This window comes from Artemia franciscana, chromosome 9, assembly GCF_032884065.1.
Source record: "Artemia franciscana chromosome 9, ASM3288406v1, whole genome shotgun sequence".
In the NCBI taxonomy this organism is placed as follows: domain Eukaryota; kingdom Metazoa; phylum Arthropoda; class Branchiopoda; order Anostraca; family Artemiidae; genus Artemia; species Artemia franciscana.
Genome location: NC_088871.1, coordinates 15,852,051 through 15,874,303, shown reverse-complemented (window position 1 = coordinate 15,874,303; position 22,253 = coordinate 15,852,051). Strand labels below are relative to the sequence as shown.

At 35.2% G+C, this 22,253-nt stretch overlaps 1 protein-coding gene across 27 annotated transcripts in view; it reads left to right on the top strand.

Annotated features, from left to right (window-relative positions):
• Nucleotides 1-22,253, top strand: part of LOC136031053 (collagen alpha-1(XVIII) chain-like) — a 442,617-nt gene that overhangs the window by 407,076 nt on the left and 13,288 nt on the right. For 22 of the 27 annotated variants that reach the window (XM_065710270.1, XM_065710272.1, XM_065710276.1 and 19 more), the window contains 8 exons: nucleotides 1,274-1,423; nucleotides 7,306-7,420; nucleotides 8,651-8,713; nucleotides 11,596-11,732; nucleotides 14,072-14,161; nucleotides 15,240-15,272; nucleotides 17,932-17,976; nucleotides 21,338-21,532. In XM_065710270.1, the coding sequence (XP_065566342.1) occupies nucleotides 1,274-1,423; nucleotides 7,306-7,420; nucleotides 8,651-8,713; nucleotides 11,596-11,732; nucleotides 14,072-14,161; nucleotides 15,240-15,272; nucleotides 17,932-17,976; nucleotides 21,338-21,532 (828 nt within the window). The remainder of the gene's footprint in view (nucleotides 1-1,273; nucleotides 1,424-7,305; nucleotides 7,421-8,650; nucleotides 8,714-11,595; nucleotides 11,733-14,071; nucleotides 14,162-15,239; nucleotides 15,273-17,931; nucleotides 17,977-21,337; nucleotides 21,533-22,253) is intronic. The other 5 variants (XM_065710278.1, XM_065710277.1, XM_065710267.1 and 2 more) reach the window with 4 other exon arrangements.

Sequence of the window (22,253 nt, the reverse complement as noted above, 5' to 3'; positions counted from 1 at the left end):
TTTTCTAGTGTAAATATCCGTTTTTTATGTCTATTGTTATTTGTATTTTAGCGCCACTAGAATACACCAGCACCTGCGCCACTAATGTAGGCATCGCAGTCCATAGTCTTTTGCAGACTATTTGTGACAGGCCACGTACTTCTACAAGTTCTGCCCTCACTGGTATTTGTGCTGTAGGGTAATCATAGCTATGACGGGTACGGCTATTTAGCCCACGGTGTCACAAGCCCGTAGTTCTCATTCCCAAAACCTTATCCTCCCTTCAGAACGACATCTCAAAATAGTAAAGGACCTCTTTCCTATACTCTAAAATGTCTTTCTCTCTCTTGAGAGAGAGAGATTGGAAGCTTATGGAAGCCTATGTAGAAAAATAAAAAATCTTAGTATTTATAGATCAAGTTCACAAAACGTACTCGACTGAAAAATGAATTCTGACCTATCTCCGAAGTTGGGTGGTCCCCACTTAAGGAGTGGGTTTGGTAAGAAGTGTGCGGAGGTAAGGCTCTAGATAGTCCAGCTAATCATATGCTTCAAGGGGTGAGGCACCGTCAGATCGTCTTTTTTTTAAGCTAACTGATTACCGAGACCACAAGAATTTACCTGGGAAAGGTCATAAGGCAGATTACATGGTACTTGTAATCTGCTGTAATCTGGTACTTGTAATGTGAGTGGAGGGGTGAAACAGAGATTCCCAAAGTTGTAATGAATTTATCTTACAAAAAACAATGTTTATCTGATAATTTGGGAAAGTGCCCAAATTATTGTCTTATTTTCCTTATTTTTATCCCCATTTATGCTCCGTCCTTTTCGAGTTTTTGTAGATGGGTTTTCAATTAAATAAATAGATAAGTAGGTCAATATTTACTACATATTAAACAGATGAGACTAGTTTTATTGCTTAAAACACAGTTACAATAATTCATAAAAGTGTCATCAATTTTTGATTTTCTGAGGTTATTTAAATATGTTTTGTTTTCAGTAAACCACAAATGACACGCTAGTTACAAAAAATGCTGTCTAATCAATAGCTCTGGATCCGTTCAAGCAATTTATAAAGATGAAATCTGGCATCATTTCTCTAGATCGGGAGGTGTAAAAATATGGCCCACTACCCGCATTTAGCTCCTAGTTCGTAAAGTATAGCTTTCTGAAATTTTAGAAGTGAAGATTGGTATTTTTCATTTAGTCAAATTTAATGTTTAAAATCTCTAAGGCTTTGATTTTTTTTTTTTTTTTTTTTTTTTTAGTGTTTTTAATCACTGTTTTATTCTAGGGACAGAAAGGGGAAAAGGGTGACAAAGGTTTGGATGGAAGACCTGGCGAACCTGGACCAATTGGACCAGCTGGTCCTCCCGGTTCTGTAGCTGCTTCTGGTGAGCGATTTATCCCAGTTCCAGGGCCACCAGGTCCTCCTGGTCCTCCGGTAAGATTTATTCTGCTTACGTAAATTTAATGGCATGTCTATTTTCAGTTGGTGAATTAGTCTAAACTTTGACAAATTTACCGACTGATGTTCCTAAATTGGAAATTAGAGTGCCTAAAAACTTCACAGTTTTGATATTCCAGTGTGGAGGAAATGTTCAGTATTTCCCCTACGGGTACCTCTAAATAGAATAATCACGGGACGATTTATATCGACACAAGAGTGGTAACAAGAATTGAAGTAGCCTAAGAATAAGTTATAATATATTGTGGGTATACAAAATAGTTTTCTACTATTCACATGTAAAATATTTCTCTTTAAGACAAAAAATGATATTCTGTAAAAATTCAGGATGCAAGATGTATTTAGTAAAGTTGCCGTGCTAAGTAGGAAGCTTTCACAAATTGGAGGAAATATACTTCCTCCATTCCGTTGTCTTGAAATAATATATTTTTCATAGTTAGTGTTTTCATCTTTTTCCTTGTGTTTTTACTCCGCTATTTACATTATTGCTTTTAGAGGGTTATAAATAATATAGTAGTACACATATTGTAATAGGGCAATATTTTAATTATCAACTTGATATTTCTTTAATTGTAGATTTTAAATAGTTGGTTAGAACTTATTCCCGGGTCATATCCCGGCCAAAAATTTCATTATCCTGGCAAACATTTCTGTAAGCGTTATGTATATCCATAAATTTTATCCAAATTATGTCTGCTGCTACTATGAACTGCTAACAACTCACTATAGCACCAAGCCGCCTGAGGGCAACACAGCTTCGCACACTTTGCCTCCGTCCCAATACATTCGAAGCCGCTCTCTTTATGTCCTCCTAGGAAGTTTCCATTTCCCTTAAATCCTTACGAAATCCTCCCACTCCATTTGGGGACGATCCGCGTTTCGGTTGGCCCTAGACGTTGGGCCGACAGGGACAATCTTTGACAATCTGTCACCCTACATCCGTAGAAGGCGTCATAGCCATCTCAACATTTTTCTGATTATAGCTCTAAAAAGCAGGATTGAACAACGTTTTTCATATAGCTTACTGATGGAGATAAGGTTAGTCAGTCGGGTATCCAAAGCGGTCCGTAGGCAATTTCTCTGCCAAGCATCTAGCAAATCCTCCTTTGTTTTTGGGATACTTAACCACTATCAGCCCTGTAGCTTCCAATATTCTTATGTTGGATTGTAGATTTGAGTGCTTATTCTTCCATGCTTTTTTCCATAAGAAACCCTGGGCCTTGGCTATTCCACTCTTACCTTCTTTACTGCACTCGCCGTCTTTGCTAATATTAGTTCCTAAGCAGCTGAAACTGTTCACTTGATTGATCTTCTTGTTACCCAATTAAATAAAAAAAAAGTTTTCCCAACTGAAAGTAAGGAGCAACATTAAAACTTAACACGAACAGAAATTATTACGTATATGTGAGGGGTTGCCCCCTTGTCAATACCTCGCTCTTTACGCTAAAGTTCAAATTTGTTTCCATTCTTTAAGAATGACCCCTGGATCACAAAGACCGTTTAATTAGAATAAATAGCTCTTTTGAAAGTACAAAAAAAATTCCATGGAAAAATCCTCTCACGGAACCTTTCCCACGACCCCCTCCCACCAGAAAAAATGCCCCTGAAAACGTCTGTATGTTCCTCAATAACCAATGCTATACGTAAACAATGGCCAAAGTTCTTAACTTGCAGGCAGCCCTTCCACCGGAGACTGTGGGGGATTATGTCATCCTCAAGGCATAGTTATTAGATTTTTCGACTATACTGAAGAAAGTGGATATCTGGAAATTTTGATCCGATGACTTTGCGAAAAAATCAGCGTGACAGGGGGTTTAGTTGCCCTTCAATGTTTTAGTTCAATTAAAAAGAGTACTAGAACTTTTGTTTTCGTTCGAATGAGCCCTCTAGAACCACTTGGTCGATACGATTACCCCTGAAAAAAAGAAAACATTATCTGGGATCTTTTTTCTGGCAAAAAAATGTAAAATTCTGTATTTTTTCAGATAGAAGCTTGAAACTTCTACAGAGAAGTTGTGTAAAATTTTGATCGGGTGACTTTGGGATAAAATGAGCGTAAGAGAGGGCCTAGTTGCCCTCCAATTTTTTGTCTCTTGAAAAGGGCACTAGAACTTCTAATTTTCTTTCGAATGAGCCCTTTTGCGATATTCTAGGACAACTGGGTCAATACGATCACCTCTGAAAAAAAGATCGGGAGACTTTGGGAAAAATGAGCCTAGTAGGGGGCCTAGATGCCCTCCAACTTTTTGGTCACTTAAAAAGGGCACTAGAGCTTTTAATTTCCTTTTTAATGAGCCCTCTCGCGATATCCTAGTACTACTGGGTCAATACGGTCATCCTGGAGAAGAGACAAAAAACAATAAAAAAGAAATAAACAAATAAACACGCATCCGTGATCTTTCTTCTAGCAAAAATACAATTTTCACCATTTTTCAGATAGGAGCTTGAAACCTCTACAATATAGTTCTCTGGTACACTGAATCAGATGGTGTGATTTTCATTAAAATTTTATGACTTTTAGGAGGTGTTTCCCCCTTTTTTTTCGAAAAAAAGACAAATTTTCTCAGGCTCGTAACTTTTGATGGGTAAGATTAAACTTGATGAAACTTTTGAGCATTGAATCTTTTGATGTATTTATTGGTATCAAAATGCCGTTTTTTAGAGTTTTGTTTGCTACTGAGCTGGGTCATTATTTTTTACAGTTCGTTTCCACGAACTGTTTGATCTCTCCTTCTCTCATTCACTTATTCCTAGTCTTAGTGACTAGGTCCTCTTAACATTAATTTTCAATCCTACTGTTGCACCCTGAACTCACAAACCTTTAAAATTTCATTCATTTTGCTAAATTTTTCATCTAGGATGCTTAAATCATGAGAATAGCCTAAGTCTAGGAGATTTTTACTTCCCCATTTGATTCCTTGTTCTCCCAATGCCTTTGCTGTGCTCCTTATGATAGATTGATTTAAAATGATTCGTATAAATGGGGATAGAATACAACCACGCTTAACTCCTGATTTAATGTGAAACCAGCTACTAACCTCATTTCCTACCTTAGCCGCAAAATATTATTGTCGTTCAAAGCATTAATCAATTTAGTGTATTTACCTAGTTTACCATATAAAGGGTAGCACGTTCGCTTAAGCTCGTCTATCATCTGAATCACACTTGCTCGTAGCCTGTAAAACTGACTGCTAAAGGAATCTGATGATTCGAACGCTTCTTAATTGTTGATCCAAGAGTGATAAATTGGTCGACGCATATTTGCCCTTCCTAAAACCACAGTGTCCTTCACTCGATACTTTATTTACAGCATGTCTAAGTTTAAAAAGTATCATCATGCTAAATTATTTGCTTTCTAAAGAAACACAGGAATGCCTCTGTAATTATCACATTCATTCTTGTTACCTTTCTTATAGGTTGGTTTAATTTGTTTTTCTAAAATCGCTAGCTATTTTCCCTTTGTTAGAAATCGTATTCATATTTAAAATTATTATGATTGAAAGTACTCGCTGCAAAGGCTCACAACCCTAATCCAACGCTTTCTGAACACAAATATCAGGAGTGTAATAAAAGGCAAGTTGCCCAACTACAGCTCAAGTGCGAGAGCTAAGCAATCTTCTCGGCCCAACTGCGAACCCTACATCAATAAAAAACGCCAATGAGTACCTTGAGCCCCAGTTCTGTCAACCTAACAGCTCATTCTCGCAGATTTATCCTATTGTCAGTGCAATTATTCGTTCTGATGCAGGAAAAAAAAATTTAAGAGGTGAAAAGAAAATGAACTTTGTAATTATTGGTGGGCCAGAGTCCTGAACGATTTTGGATTCTGCACAAGCAATCAAACTAACAGAAGAACATAACCTTGGAGGCTTCCTAACGAAAGATGTTGAAGCCATCCGAGTTGGTAGACCAAAGATGAGTCGTCACCTCGCACACTATTTGCGAAGTTACGGAAAGACTCCTCTGAAACTGAAGGGAAGCGTCAAATCATCCTTAAATCAGCACCGCGCCTCCGAGAATCTACCGATGAGACTCAAACGAAGGTTTATATAAATCAGGACCTAACTCCCGTGCAATGAGGAGCCCCAGAAGAAATTCTTGTGTCGAAAAGAAGTGTTCAGAATCAACCTGACTTTCTCTCTAACCAAACACGAAAAGACTATAAAACAAAAATTAGAGCTCAACAAGGTACTAACTGGCTCGAGACCAAAAAGCTAAAATCCAAAGAGAAAAAGGGCCTCAAAATGCTCTATCTAAATGCAGACTGCCTTCCAAATAAACTTGACGAACTGAAGCATCTAGCTTAAAAATGGCTAATTTAAAAATCTAGATAAAAATGGCAGAGGAATATTATGCTACACTCATGAGAAATTTAACATAGCATGCAAACCAAATACTACTAGCATTATACTGGATTTTTTCAACTACTCACTGATTGATTGGGATGCACAATATACTCAAGAATCACTTGGGTCACCATCTCAAAAAAAAAATTAAAAGCAATAAATGACAACTATCTAGATGAGCTTGTAAAGCAGCCACTGTAATTCGAAGAAAATATAAATCAACAACACTTGATGAGGTTCTCTGCAATAATCGCACAGAAATTGAAATAGTTATAGTTGAGGTGCCTCTGGGCAAGTTGGATCATGCTACTATTGCAAGTTCTTTATTGGGGTTGAATGGATTTGACTTGAAAGAGGATAGAGTTAAACAGGGTTTCAGTTGAGTATGGGTTGATTTGCAGATTAGTTGAGTTGAACGGGGAGGGGTCAGAATGAATTGGGTATAGTTGAAGATGGCTGAATTCACATGAAGTTTTGTTTTCACGAGGTTGAACTAACTGACGGTTGACTTGAAGGAATGTCTAGTTGCAAAGACCTTTTAGAAGGCGGCTATTTTACCAGCCCCCCCCCTGGTTCCGATTGTGAAGAATAACCAGTTGTTCAGATCGTAAATAAATGGACAAATGTTTGACGTTTGATTTTCATATCTCTCCTAATTAGATACTTTTACTAGGATCGTAGAGAGACATAGTTCCTTCTCTAAAGCCACATGGTTTTAGTGAATTTGTTTGTGTGTTTGGTCTGTTTCTCCTCTAACAAATTTATTCAAATCCTTTCTAAGCCTAGGGCTTAAGTAAAAGAAAACTTTTAAAAAAATATACCTCATTAATATAAATAATTTCTGGGACCATACTGGTTGTGCATGACGAAACGAAAAAATAAACCTTTAATAAAGTTTTACATAAAATGAAAATTTGAAAGGCTATTCAGCATCGTATTTTTTTTTCAGTTACCCTTTCAACGTTGCCTAGAAAGGATCCTTTTTTTTAGTTCTAGTGTTTTCTTTAAGGCTGGATTTTATATTGTCCTTCAGAATTTTGTCTTTATTTTTATTCCGCACTGAGAACGGTCGAGCGGAGTTCTCCATCGAAATATTTATCTTCTATTTTTCACTGGCTGTAATTATCCTCGTTTTCTCTTCTTTGTAATTTTTTTTTTATTGCCTTATTAATAATAAGAACATGCCCACAGATATTAGCTACTTTCGTCCTCTACAGTCATTCCTCTACGCCCAAATCTGAGATTGTCCTTTAGACTGTCCTATTTTAAGTGTGGATCTTAGACAGTTAGCTAGAACAGATGGCATTGCCTTTAAAGTAACCTAAAGCATTATGCTTACAATAAAATATTGAAATAACTCACCTCAAAAATTCCATAGAACAGGAAGAATACAAACCTACATTATATATAACTTGATTTAAGTTATATTGGCAGGTTCATATGCCTAAAATTCCTTTACCTTTTTTTGTTAGACAGAAATGCTTCTTAATACTTTTTTTCTTCATCCAACAGGGCCAACTGGGGCTAATTGGTCCTCCTGGGCCGAAAGGTGAGCCTGGATTTGATGGAATTGGAATTCAAGGCCCTCCTGGACCTCCAGGCCCCTCAGGGAGCTCAAACAGACAAGGTATGCATTGATCTTTATTTTATTGGTAGGTCCAATCTGTCATAGTGCAAACTGTCTGCTACATTGTTTCAATAACTTTATTTTATTTTGCTTTCAGCATTTCAATTTTGTACTTTTTAATATAGGTCTCAACTAGGCGTGTTTTAAAAGTAATCGGCTTGGGAAAACCAGAGACAAAACCTCTAGGAACGACTACTACAACATTAGGATTTTTTAAACCCAAATAGCTAATCTTACCATACCAAATAGAAAATTCCCATAGGTTCTCACAAGTTTTGTAAACAATATGAATTTTAGTAAGACTGCTGAAACTTTTTACATCGAATGCAAGACTACGTTTAAAAATAATAAATATAAGTTATATGGATTGGATACATGGATCAATGAATTCTACGATTATTTAGTTATCTTTTTCTGTTTACTACTTCAATGTCTTTTTTTATTAATCTTCAGGTTGTCCAGTTCAAAAGTTTACTTCATATGTTCTTTTATCTAATTGTTCTGGACATGTTAAATTCTTGTGTATTTCAATTGATTTTTTAATTAGACACTAAATTGTAAAATTAGAAGCTTTTAGCGGGGGGATTTAGTTTTCGAAGCAAATAAAAAGAGGATGAAATAATGTATCCATTATTCTTTCTAAAGCAAGAACTGTAATTGATTGATGAATACATATTTGAAGATGATTTTAAATTAATCTTGTAGGGCCAGGTAAGAGATTACAAGGGATAAGTAAGGTACATATGCCTTGATATTTCTTATAGTTTGACTAAGTATGTTTTAATTTTTTGAAATTCTTATAATTTGTAATTATTAAACTTCCGAAAAATCCGAAAATACGATAATACTTTCCTTCACAACAAGTTGGCTGTGTTGTATAGCTGTATACAACATATAGCTGTAAAGCTGGGAGCAGCTGCCCTTCCCAGACTTCGGCCCTCCTCCCCCGACTGACCCTAGTTTACCCATCCCAGCTGAAAAATCTTATCAAAACTAAGATAAGCCTGCATAATTCAAGCATCCACAGAAACGGGTTAGTTTTCTTTAGTACATCTTTACCTTTTTAGTACTATATGGCTAAATTTTCAGTGTTCGATCTCATTTTCGCTTGATTTGAGAAAATTGCCTCCAACTCCACCCCCCTCCAGGATCTGACAAAATTACACCATTGTCTATACCAAGTAATTTTTTGTAATTATTTTTCTACTTTTTCATGCATTCTGTTATCAGGATCTACTGGAAAAAATCATGGTATTAAAGGTCTTCGTGCTGCGCTCATTGAAGACTTTAATGGTAATCTTCTACCCTTCCATTTTCCTTTTTCTCATTGCTGTTGTCACTTTTTCTGAAGATTTTACTTGATATTTAGTCTAGAAAATGCTGGAGACTTTCAGCTCTATTAGTAGTCCCTTTTTATACATTCCTTTTCCTGGAAACTACTTTAGATCTTTGAGTATCCTATTATGAGTTAGGAATATTCGTTATATCTCTCGACATTTTCCGTAATTCAAGGTATTTTGTTCTTAATCTAGGAAGAAAATGTCTTTAAAGAGAATTTTCTTAAGGCGGTTCAAAAGAAGTGAGTGCAGCGGTCAGTTTCAAAATATTTATAAATATCTAGCTAAAACATATTTTGTAATCTAAAATCAAAAACTTCTAAGTAGCTTTTGATAGTTTTGAGTTACGTGAATTATAAATGATGGTCATCTTGATTATTATGAGATATTTATCACTCCTTTGAATATGTTTCTTAATCCAAGTCGTTCTCACCTAATCTAGGAGGACAAACATCTATGCAGTAGTCTTTGTTGCAGGTTCATTTTAGTGCAGTCACCTGTCTAAATCAAACATGCTAAGTAATTTGTTTACTGTCTTAAGAAAGATGAAAAGAAAACTTTTACCAGCATTTTTCATCAACTAGTGATTTCTGAGAAACTTCTAAATGACCTTGTAGCCATGACCGGGTACAAAATTTTCTACTCCCATGTTTGAAATCATGCACTTATTTATGCACTGCTAGGTAGCTAGGTAGGTAGGGACCTAGGTAGCTAGGTAAGCTTGGAGGTTGTTTTGGGGATTTTACCATTCCAAGGAAACACTTCGTTATAGTCATTAGAGACTTCAATGCTATCTTGGGAAATGACAACAGCGGAAACAGAGATATCGAGGGCACATTTGGAGTTTGACAGATCAACAGAAGAGAACTGCGACTCATTGAATTTTGCCAAGACAACGACCTTTTTGTAACAAACACAATGTTCAAACACCAGCGAAAGTGGAAAATTACATGCTGTTCCCCTGATGGAAGGACTGCCAACATGATTGATTACATACTGGTGTCTAACTGGTGGAAATCTTTGCTGACAAATACAGTGACTCTCTCCGGCTGTGATTTCGACAGTGATCACAGCCTCCTTATGTTGTCAACTCGTCTAAGGCTAAACGCCATTGTCAAACCGAAGCAAAAAGTTCTAAGATTCCGTTTGAAAGCCCCCAAGGGCCCAAAAACGAAACAAGAGTATAGAGAGCAGCTAGACAAAAGACTATCGAAGACCATGCATGCAGGGAACACCTGATCCATTTAGCCCAGCCGACATCGATCAGCTTGTGTTGCAAAGTAGCTTGGCTATACATGAGACAACCGAGCTCGTTCTCGGCCGTAAATCTTCCAGAGACAAGCCATGGATTACCTAGGATATTGTTGACATGAAAAACGAGAAACTAAATCTTAGAAACAAACAAGATCAGGAAATTAAGGATAGATTCAAGCATCTCAACCGCCAAATCGAGAAGAAACCTCGCCGGGCACTTAAAGACACGATAATCAAAAATTGTCAGCAGTGCGAAGACGACTTTCGAAGAGGTAACTCACAACTTATGTTCAAACATGCTAAAGAGCTAGCATATCACAAAGATACTAATTGCCTGGATCTGTTGGATAAAAACGGGTCTGCAATTTGTCTGCAGTACTGTAATACGACTGGGTCATCTTATTGTTGTTTTTTGGATTTACCTAAGAATGTTTGTTAAATATAATTTTTAATTTTTTTTTCTTTCTTTTCTTTACGTTAAAAAACTGGTTTCTTATTTACCGGCTTTTTTTCCGTAACAGGTATAGCATTAAAGGGATTTTCTCGTAATTATTTTCTTGTCCTTGGCGGGATGGCCAAAATTTCTTTGCTTTACTTGAGATACATAATTTTAAATTAGAGTTTTTCTTCTACCGGATGAATTTTCTCATACAGGCTTGATTCCTGTCTCTACTTGGTCAGATTAATATTCGTGTTAAAAGGAAAATTAATTCATGAATTTTTTTTCTGTACGTGTACGAGATCTTGAAGCACAACTCGGCACTGTCTCGAGCGCAACAAGAGATATATAATTATTACATTTAAGACTTTAAAATAGCAACGTTAGCACGTATACATAAGCGAGATTTTCCTAGGAAAGCTAAACTAACGATTTCTATTTGCAATAAGAACAATTTTGCAATCGAAATAATAAATTATTTCGGAGTTTTTTTTAAACTCTTTTTCTTTAAATACTTTTAATGCATTGGCCAGAAACCGAACAATTGAAATGTTTATGGGAGTAGAAAAACGTATTTTATCCGTTGGTTAGTCAATCTTATCATTTTCCACTATTTGGAAACTTAAAGTGGCGTAAGTGAGCCTCAAAAATAATGAAATACCAATACCTCTACTCCCACTTAATTCTTGTACTCAGACCCCTTAACAACCTTAATTTATTAGAACTTTAAAGGGATTGCCAACACTCACAATTTGAAAAGGCTAGAAAATATAATTAATTTAACTTTCAATTATGTCTAAATGTTTTACTGTTTGATGCCTCTATGAAAGTGATTTTTGAATTTTACAAATTTTGTGAATTTCATTTAAATCAGAAAGGCATATATCCATGGTGAAACTTAGAGAAATCATTGGTTAAAATATTTAAAAAAACGTATTTTTTTTTACTCTACATCCTACAATCGCCTTTAAAATCTTTTATTGTACATATTTCTACTTGAGTTCTTATTTTCGACATCTAAATTCAAATGAAATTCAGATTGGTAAGAAAAACAAACATTTTTGAATCGTCAGTTTCCTGTCTTAATATCAAAAATTTTGGCATAGCTGGATCGCCACTTTAGTGCCAACTTATAACTTTTTCAGATTTTTCCACGTCAGTGTTCCAAAATCGAGACCTGCTTCTGAAAAGTACAGACTCAACTCCAGAAGGGTCGCTTGCTTTTGTTAAGGATGAGCAGTTGCTTTTCATCAGAATTAAAAATGGATGGCAAATTGTGCAAGTAAGTCTTTCATGTTTTCAGTTTTCGTAATTTTTCAAGCTTTCTTCTCTAAGTAGGCTAATTTTGCTGTTGAAAACTTTACAGAAGAAGTGTCCAACGAATTAATTGACATTATTGATAGTTTTATTCACCAGGAGTAAAATTAAATGACAAATTTTGCCAGTTGTTTTATTTATACAATATTCTGATTTTTTTTTCTGACTTTTTTTTCAAGCTGTTCAAATTTCTGTGTTAAGAAGGCTCACGAAAGAAATATTCCCGAATTGCTTCTTATTGAAAGTTAGTGGCAGTTGCCACTATTAGTGGCAACTGTTAGTGGCAAACAGTTAGTGGCAGTTGATAATTTAAGCGGAAAACAGTTTGATAATTAAGTGGCAAACTAATTTAAGTTGATAATTTAGTGGCAAACAGCAAAGTTAGTGGCAGTTGTTAATTTAAAAATTCTATTATCTAAAAGTAAATAATTAAATTGAATTACCTTTCATTAGAACTGGGAAAGTATGGCAATTTATTTACACAAGTCTTGTAGAGGTATTCTAACTTTTTCTAGCCTTTTTCTTAAACTGTTAAAATGTTGCTGCTAAAAACAAAGATTTATCGATAGAAATTTTTAATTTAATTCTTCTTAAAAGTTATTGTCAGTTGACAGAACCATTGATAATATAAGCCATCCAGTTGTTAAATTATAAATATATAAATCGAATTGATTTTCATTAGGATTAAAAATGAGTTGTAAAAGGTATAAATAAGTATTTGATCGTAATAATGGTGTTTTTCCTTCAAACAATATTACTGTAATTGCTAAAAACAATAATTTACAAGAAAAATGTCTTGAATTATCTTCCTGTTAAAACATTGAAATTATAATTGATAGCATATGTTTAATATGGTTAAAACAGAAGACCAATTTTTCTGAAAAACTTCCATCTAATTTGTCTGATTGGCCTTGGATTTTTAAAAAGGTTTATTTTCCCTCGTTAAGAAAACTTACTTCTAATATAAAGTTTTATTCTGATTTAGATTTTTATTTCACATTCACACTATAAAACTTAAAAAACAATATTTTAAGATTACTGTTTCAGACTAAAAGAGTCAGAACCCATTGATTAGTATACTCCAACCAGGCATGCGCAATTGAGTTTACTTGAACTGAGGATAATAAATAATTAGTAGGTAAACATGCATAGTAAAAATTTGCTTCTGACTCCACTGTAATTTTTTTCACATATTCAGACAACATGATTGAAAAGAATTTATACAGAGGTTATTGCAGCCCTTCGATTCAAAGAGTCGTAATTCAGTGACTAGTATAAGTATAGTACCCTAAACAGTCATGCATAATTGAGTTTACTTGAATCAAAGTTCAGCTCTCCTCTCCATCCCATCTGCAACAGCTTTCTCTCGCCTCACTTTACCCCTCATAGATTCTGACTCCACAAAGAAGCTGTTATGAAATTCCCAAAGCTAGCATCGGGTTACTCCAGGTCACAGCGCTATCCTCGAGGCTTTGTACTAAGTTTTGTTTGTCTTTTTGACAATACGTAACTTGTACCTATTGTCTCTACCTGTTGATAATTTTTTCTTGTAGTGACCGCATCTTAATTTTTATTGAATTTTAACTTTTGTAACTAATTTATTGACTAAAAGATACCATGTTTGGGCTCTGCTCATGAAAGTGTATATTATCTACAGTAAATAACCTGATTTTATTTAACTTGTAACTTTTGGAGCATACAGGTCAAGCCTTTGAGGGAATAGATTCAAAATATTTTTTCAGCTAGGGGAGGTGGGACATGAAAAAACTCAGTTTTAAGTGGTAATTTTTCTAAATTATTCCTTTGGAGAATCTCAGAGGTTAATTTCACCACCACCCCCCTCCCCCTAACCTGGAATGAGCCTTAGTTTTATTGCGTTTCGCTGCATCCCTTACTGTCATAGTCAATGCAAAATCAAATTACCGTCATAGTTAAAATGAAGGAATAAATATGGAATAGTGGATGTAACCTTGTTCCTTCACTAAGATTTAAGCATCTTATGAGCTGTCACTTGAGAAGTCTTCACAAGACCTTGATGATTTAACTTCTACAGGTGAGACGCACCAGACAGATGTGCAGCACAGAATGACTATTTTTCAGGAATTCTTTTCGTTACGTTTCTTTTTCTGTTATATTTGATTTAAATGTCTGTCTTCCAGTTTTGTCTTACCGCTTGTCGCCTTGATCAGTGGTGGTACAAGAACACCAACTAAAAGACTCAAAATTTTTCTGATATTTATTTATGTTATTTAACATTTTAATAAATTTTACAGTATCATTAAACCAATCTATATTTTGTTTCAGCTGGGAGAAATTATAACACCCAAGTCACAGTACCGACCTCCACCACCACCACCACGATCTCGACCCATCTCTCTGCCTGGAGGGCCAAGTGTAAGTATCGTAAAGCAGAAACATTCTCTACCATCTATCGGTCAGTTCTAGCCCTAAAATTGTATGTCCTAATAGCAACCTATGTGTTGCAGAGCAAAATAAAAAGTGTGCTTTATTCTTTTGTTACCAGGTATCAGCTCTAAAAACTCGCAAAATGTCTGGGAAATGAATTTAAACAATGGTTCCTGGACACAGTCTTTCTTCTGGGGAACTACTCGCTTCGGATATTGGTCAAACGTAAGCTCCAATAATTGACCATATTGGCAAGGCTATAAAAAAACAGTGAAAAACAGAAAAAAACGGAATGAGGGTGCCAAAAAAAATCCCGGGGGGAACAAGTCTCCCTCCGGCCCTCACCCCCCTGGATCTGCCAGGGGTTACCCTTATTTTTGCAAATGAGCCATGTGCCTCCCGTGTGTGTTTTTATTCGCTACCTTTTCATAAGGAAGATGTGACCTTCGAAATGGGGGGGAGGGTAATTCATTTGATCGCGAGTCAAAAGTTCTAGTGCCTCTTTAGCGTGAAAATCGAATGGAAGACAGCTATTCATCCCCATCACCTTCCTAGTCCTTAGTAAGGGTGACCCCGTAACGAATTTGGTATTGCATAAAAAATATGATATTTCAGTTTCGTTCAAAATGCTCGAAAGGTCAGACCAAGGATATTCAAAGACAAAGAGTATCCATGCTGTAATATTTAGACTTTTGATTACAGTGAATGTTCTTTTTCATGGTGATCTAATTTGGGCTTAAACTTAAAGGCTCATGGTACTCAATGTCAAATAATGAAGAATCAATTTATGCGGTGTTGTACCGTATCATCGATTATTAGTCGTAACTATTAATGCTTCGGTGACAGACTTCAAAACTTTATCGCAAACAATATTAAAAGACCAATTGTGGAAAATGTCTTGTGATAAATAATCTCTTTTATGTAGGAAACGACGGAAAATTATTATTAGTAAATTAAGGACCTTTTTTCCCTCTTTAAGAACCATAAGTATGTTTCTGTAAATAACAAATACCATAGCCGTGCCTTATTTTTATTTTTATATGATTCTATACCCTTTTCTATGCAGCATTTGATGGACTATATTGAAGATGAACAAGAGGTAATCCTAAGATCTTTATTTTTTTATTCAAATGCGGTGCCCGGCCGGAAGGGGGGGGGGGGCTAGAGGGGGCAAGCGCCACGGGTGTCACGTCCGGGGGACAGCAAAACAAACTTAAACTGTAATATTTTTGGGCAAAAAAAGTAATATTCACATTATTGATAGTGCGGCAGGGGTGGCAAAGTATACAGTCTAAAAAACCTAATTCTGTCTTTGATGCGGTGTCGTTCTATCTATATTCTAATCCTGTTGATATTCACCAATTTTATGGAAAGTTGCTTAAATAGTAAGATTGGCGCTTATTATTTTTTCTAGAACCTTCATTCTGTTAGAACGTAAATGACCTTAGTGTATTGGTCATTTAAAACAGGCTTAGACTCCCTCTGCTGCTGGGCGGAAATCATTTCTGTACTAGAATTGTGTTTAGTGAGAATAAAAATGTTTGTTTATGGTAATATGTTTAAGACTTTTGTCAGGAATTCTTTGGTTTTTTTATGAATTTTTAGAAACTTAATATGTTTTTCTGAGGAAAGAAAGAATTCAAGAAGTAAGGCAAAGTGAGAAAGTAATTATTTACATTTTAAATTTAAAAAATCCAGAGACATTGTCTATTTCAGCGCTTAATATAATTAATAAATAATAAATATGCTTAGCTAAATGTGAAAAAGTAAGTTTCATCCATGTTACCTTATTTATTCAATTATTACCAACACATACAGTCATTCAAAGTTGGAATAAAAAATATTAAAAAATACAAATAAATGTACACTAACGAAAAAATATGAAAGGACGCTTTTGAGGGGATAAACTCCCGTAAGCCATATATGAGATTTTCTTATGTCGTATTTCTAACTTTAACTTACATCGAGTGGCACAAATCATGGTTACAGTGATAGCTTTAATCTAGTAAATAGAGAGTCAAAGCCCGCTGTAACCGGAAGTATAAATATACGTTTTGAAAAGAAAAAGCAACTGTCTTGGAAATAAATTAGAAGCTATTACCTTCTATAAATGCTGCATAATACATCGGTTCCAAGTAGGTTTTCTATGTCTGATTCTCCACGCTATAGAACCACACCATTTCCTAAGAGGTGCTACAGGAAGTATGAGCTTACACTACAAAATGCCAAACTTTTTATTGCTTCATATCACAGCTACATAAAGTATCAGTTTATAACAAAGCTATATAGAAGCATAACTCTTGTACATCGCCTTTGTATGGTTTTTAAACCACCTGACACGTGCAAATGACCCAGATGACGCATATACAAAAAGAACCTGGTTCCCCCCTGCGTAAGCTTCTATATGACCATAATAATTTCAGTTTCGAAAGACACTGTGAACAGTCAAAATTTAAGTTTTCACAATAATCAATGAATTCTCTGGGATTTTCAATGAAGATGCCCTTATTAGACAAATTTAATGGGATTCGGATGAAGATATTTTTCGTCTAGTATGTTTTGACGAATTCTATAGAGTTTATTATAACGAGACAAACGAAGGAGAATATACATCCCCTTGGTACTGATTTTCCAAATGAATAGCATGATGGCATTGTGAATCAACCGCAAGAGCCTCTAAACAGCAAAATAAGAATCAATGGCGTAGAACATATTCTTTTAAATCAAATTGGGAGAAAAGAAACAAACCCTAAATCCCCGCTGGTGAACGAAAAGAACCTTAAATCCCCTCTGCATTAAGGGAAAAGAAAGGCTATTATTAACCTAGTGTTGGACCTAAAAAATGAGTTTCTCAAGAAGCCACTGTGGCATGTTACGACAGTGTTAGCTGCCAGGTATGTGGTTTTGAAAGTTAAGACATGTAAGAAACACCTTTTAGCCTTAAAAAAGTAGCAATAAAAAACGGATGAGAATTTTCCACGGTTTCTTTCAAACTTTTTAAAGGAAAATAGTCCACTCTGGTAAAAACATCAAATAATGGGAAAAGAAAAATCCAAGTGTTGGAATAAGTGAGCTAGCTTATGATGGAAATGAAAAAAACTATGCCTGCTCGTCCCCCCCCCCCACCATACTAAATTTTAAATATTATCTTTTTAATATGGTAAATTCAAGCTGCCAGATATCTCACAAATCCAATGCCACCAGTTAGTATTGCTTGTATTGTCTCAAACTAAGTTCAAACGGCGAGGGATTGACATAACATTTCTTCTAAAGTAAGAATGGGTGAAATGACTGCCCAGTCAAATCAATAGCAATAAATGTTACATTAGGCTTACGTCCTGTATTCTAGGTTCAGCTGACCTCAGAGATTAGCTATTGCAAATTCTGTCAAATAAGGAAAACTCTTGGCCAAATAGCCTCCATTTTAAGCTCCAGAATCATTTTTTGTGTTTTTCATTATTACTTGGATATACTTCTCAAAAACAGAATGGATACGGAGGTAAAAATGGTTAAACTTGGCAAAAAAAGAAAAATGTTTTTTGTTTTTTATATCTATATTCTTGGTTCCGTCTTTATCGTTGTTAGGTAAATCTGCATAAGATATAACCTGAGGTTAGTTCTAACAGATGCACTTCTAGCATACTGAGATGGTTTAAACTGAATATGCTGAGTCCCTAACCCCTATGCAAAAAGAAAGTTTTGTGTTATATTCTGAACTGCTATTTTTCGCTAATGAAATGAACTGCCATTATTACAAGCAGCTTGATTCAGGAGAACTGGACGATTATGATTTAAAAATGCCGGTAAGTTCCTGGTTTTTCAATAATCTTTTCATTGCATTTGTTTTTTTTTATGATTATAAAGTATGCTTTCCTTTTCTTTTTTTAATTATTAATGAAGGGTCAACGTCCCCAGTACCTGAATAGAGACACAGGTGCTCCACTTTAATAACCATAGAATTCCTCAAATCTCGCAAAATACTTCTCCGGTCGTATCCCCGAGATAGAACACTCCGAGAAAACACGAATTGAAAATGCTCGTAAATTTACCAGTGAACATTAATTCATATATCTTTAGGAATGGATGAATTCTCGAGAATCAAACAGTTACGTGCTAACGAATGGTAAGGAGCGACGCGGCTTCTAAAAAACAGAGTTTTCATAACAGTAAAAAACATCAAAAGAAAATCCAATTTTTCTGCTGATTCAAAATACAGAAAGTTCATTAAGCTAAATTTTACCAACCAAAAGTTACGGGCCTGAGAAAACTTGCCCAATTTTTGAGAAAGGTGGGAAACACTCCCAAAACGTCACATCGCACCATCGTGAAAACCACACTGTCAGATATCAGAAACCATATCAGAAAACCCTACAATTGGTGTTTTAAGCTCCTGTGTACAAAAATGGGGAATTTTGAATTTTTTCTAGAAGAAAGATCACGGATGACTGTTCATTTGTTTTTTCTTTCGTTTTTTGCCTAAGTAACTGTATCGAACCGATGGTCCTAGAAGATCGAGAGAAGGCTCTAAAATTTTGAGATAGCCATTTTGTTTAGCATAGTTGAAAGGTACAATAACTATGCCTTTGAGGATAATGTGACCCCTCACAGGCCCTGGGGAAAGGGCTCTAATTTACGAATTTACCCATTGTTTGCGTAGGTCCATTTGTTTACCCCCCGGCAATACCTCCCCTTCCCTGCAGAAAACACCCCTCCCTAGAAAATATCCCTCACGGCACCTTGGTTTCCTATCACTTTTGACTTAAAAAAAGACTAGAATCCTCAATTTCTCATCTAATGAGCATCCTCCGAAGTTTCTAAGACCATAAGGTGGAGATGGGGTTGAGGAAGGGGCAGCCCCCCTCTTATACGGAACAAATTCTGCTCATTTTGGGTTTAAATTTTACTCTTTATTTTCATAATAACAGCATAGACCAGAAATATTCCTAGAAATCAAGAGGGATTAAAAATCAGTTCTATATTTTGATGCGTTTTTTAAAGCTTTTGTCCCCCCTCCCTTCTGAAAAAACAAAAGTCCTGAATTCGGCCCTGGGGATTAAACATCAATTTCTACCTCCATCCTCCCCTTGTCTCTTTATTAAAAACTAATTCTATATTTATATGAAGATTCAATGAGAGTTGGGATGTTTTGACATTAAGGCAGCACGCACTCTCAAGAAATCTTCCCGTATCTCCCATGTTAAAGATTTGGAGTTTGTCTGACGTTCCTGAATTAGTGATTTAAGCGATTTTTATGTCAATAGAAATAAAAAAAATTTTTGAATATTTTGATCTAATCAAATCTTAAAGCCGACAATCATTTTTTATAATTCCAAAATAATTATAAAACATGTTTCGGGTTTGCATTCTAGATTGCTATACTTGACATTGTTGTTGTAGGGTATAAAAAATACAGCAAAATATTTCTATTCAACAATCAGAAACTTATTTCTATAATATATAGTTCCTGGCGGTAGTCCCTTCAAATTCTTTACATATTTGTGTTCTGAAATCAATGATTCCCCTCAAAAGACTAGATTCAGCTGTAATCGGAGCGTGTGAGAATGTATAAATTTCACCAAGGGACTAAAAACTTGGATTGTTCAGGAGCAATTCAGTCAAGTACTAGTTAGTTGTAACGTGTTTAAATAGAGTCTAGAGAATAAGTAGCGTGCAGACATCAAACTGCCGGTTAATAAATATATATAAAAAATTATATTGTATAAAATTATTACAAGAAGAGTTGCTAAGGACAACCTGCACCTTAGCGTAATTTTGAGTGAGAAACCCCTTAAGTTCGACCCTCCTATGTTTGTTTAGTTGAAGCGACGAAGAAAACTGATACCTTTGTATTTGACCGACTTGCCGCCTAGGAAAAAGAATTGACAAGGGAGTTAAATTTTTGGACTTTGGCTAGGCCTTAAAATACACACTTTGAGTTATATCCCCGCCTCCCTAACAAGCCAAAAAAAATTTAAGATTGAAGAAAATTTCTCTGTCTTAGGTAAATGCCCTGTTGTTTTACAAGTTCAAACATTTGCATATAATGCTTTTAAACTTCTAAAATGAGGTTCTATCATCGTTTTGTTGTTAGAGAGGGAGGGAGATGTCTCAAAGCATACATTTTAATACCAAAACATCCCACTCTCATTAAGCCTTCAGATAAATACAGAATTAGTTCTAAGGAAGAGACGAGGGTAGGATGGTAGTAGAATTTGATATATAATCCCCAGGGCCGTATCCAAGACTTTTGTGTTTTTTTTTCGGGGGGGGGGGTTACAAAAAACTTGAAAAACACAAGTCTTAGACTTGAAATTATATTTATTTGATTTATTCTATTTAATCCTGTGAGTTTGAATTGTTTTTCTAATATTTTCATTTCACAACCTCTTCTCCTTTTTTTTAGCCTTATGTTTTCTTTTTATATTTGCTTGTTTTGTTCTTTTTTGCTTATGTTTCGTCACTCAAAAGTGCAAATTTGGCGCATTAGGGCTTGTAGTAGTCATTTTCCAGAAATAAAAATTACCTTTTTTGTTTTAACCTGTCAGTATATTATCTTAATAACTAGCTAACTTCAAAAACCATAAGAAAATTCTCAACAGAAAAAAAGGGAATAAGCTTCAAGAGAAAGAAGAAATTATGAAGAAAAAAAAACTATTTATATGGTACATTTTCCTTAAACCATGAACTGGGGATCTGTAAAAATTATTGGTGGCAAATTTTAATTATTATACACCTTTAAGTATAGGAAACTGTGAGCTGCAAACAGGGCCGGATTTAAAGCTTTGACGCTTCTAGACTCAAGCGTTTCTGCCGCTCCGGTTTTGCAAAAATTTTGGGGACAGTTTATGAGTGACCACGGAACTGTGGTGTTATTTTAAAATCACTTTTCTGTGACTAGGCAGCGTGGCAGCGGAGTGCACCTGGCACTTTGATGATAAATCACCGCAGTTCATTTGTCGTTAAGGAAAAAATTGCTCGGTGATAATTTATTACGCCCCCTGGCATTTTGCACACTAAAGACTGGGCCTAGTGAGCCTATTGGTAAATCCTGGCCTTGCTGCAAAGATAAATGCGTGATTTCCCTACTATTGTTTTGTGTTTTGCTGTATAGTTAAATTGTTATGCATGCGATCGAAAGTTATAAAAGTTTGATTCTCATTTTAGTTAAGAATGGCTGCCTTGAACAAGCCTATGACGGGTGATATGAATGGAACAAGGGCTTATGACTACTTATGTTATCGACAAGCACAAGGAGCTAGACTTCGGGGAACTTTTAAGGCTTTCTTAGCATCTCACATCCAGAATTTAGATTCAGTCGTCAGACTTCTAGATAGAGAACTACCCGTTGTAAATACAAAGGTAACATTTTGTCAAATCTAAATTATTATTTGTTTGTATTTTCACAGGGAACTTTGGTCTGACTCTTTGTTAGATTGGTTGTAGAGCAACCTCACAGAATGTTTTCATTCCTTTTTTTATAAAATTAATTTCGCAAAGTTTTTCTTTAACTTTTTTTTTCTTTTTCAAATATTATGATTATTCACCTCCTTTTTTGAAAAGAAGTGACAAAAAACTAATAATTAATTCAACTATAGTTTTCAGTTTTAAAAGATTGTGCCTAACAGTAAATATCTAAGCACAATAAAACTATTGACCAAATTGGTCATTTGGCTCAATTTTTAAATGTGTCTTTGTCCGAACCAGTCTAAAAGCATTAGCCCAATTCCCGCCCAACAAGAACAAGGTTTTGTAGGCATAAGGGCTCCTTCCAGTGTATTTATGCCAAGTATTTACCCACACACCCATATACAAGTCCAGAATTGTACACAGAAAGTCTTTGAGCCCCAAGCTTCCAGAAAATAGCAAGATTTCTGTAATTTTTTCCAAGTTTTTTTTTTTTAATATATTTTTATGTCCATTGTTTTCCTACTGAAATATTGGCACTCGTTTTCATTTTTTAAAGTTAAAGTTAATAATTCTGTTTGTGATAAAAGAAAAATCGCTTTTCAAAGGCGAGTTCGATAAGGTAGAGTTTTGTCTCCTAGCTTGTTTAAATTAGCAATTTCTCAAATACTTCTAT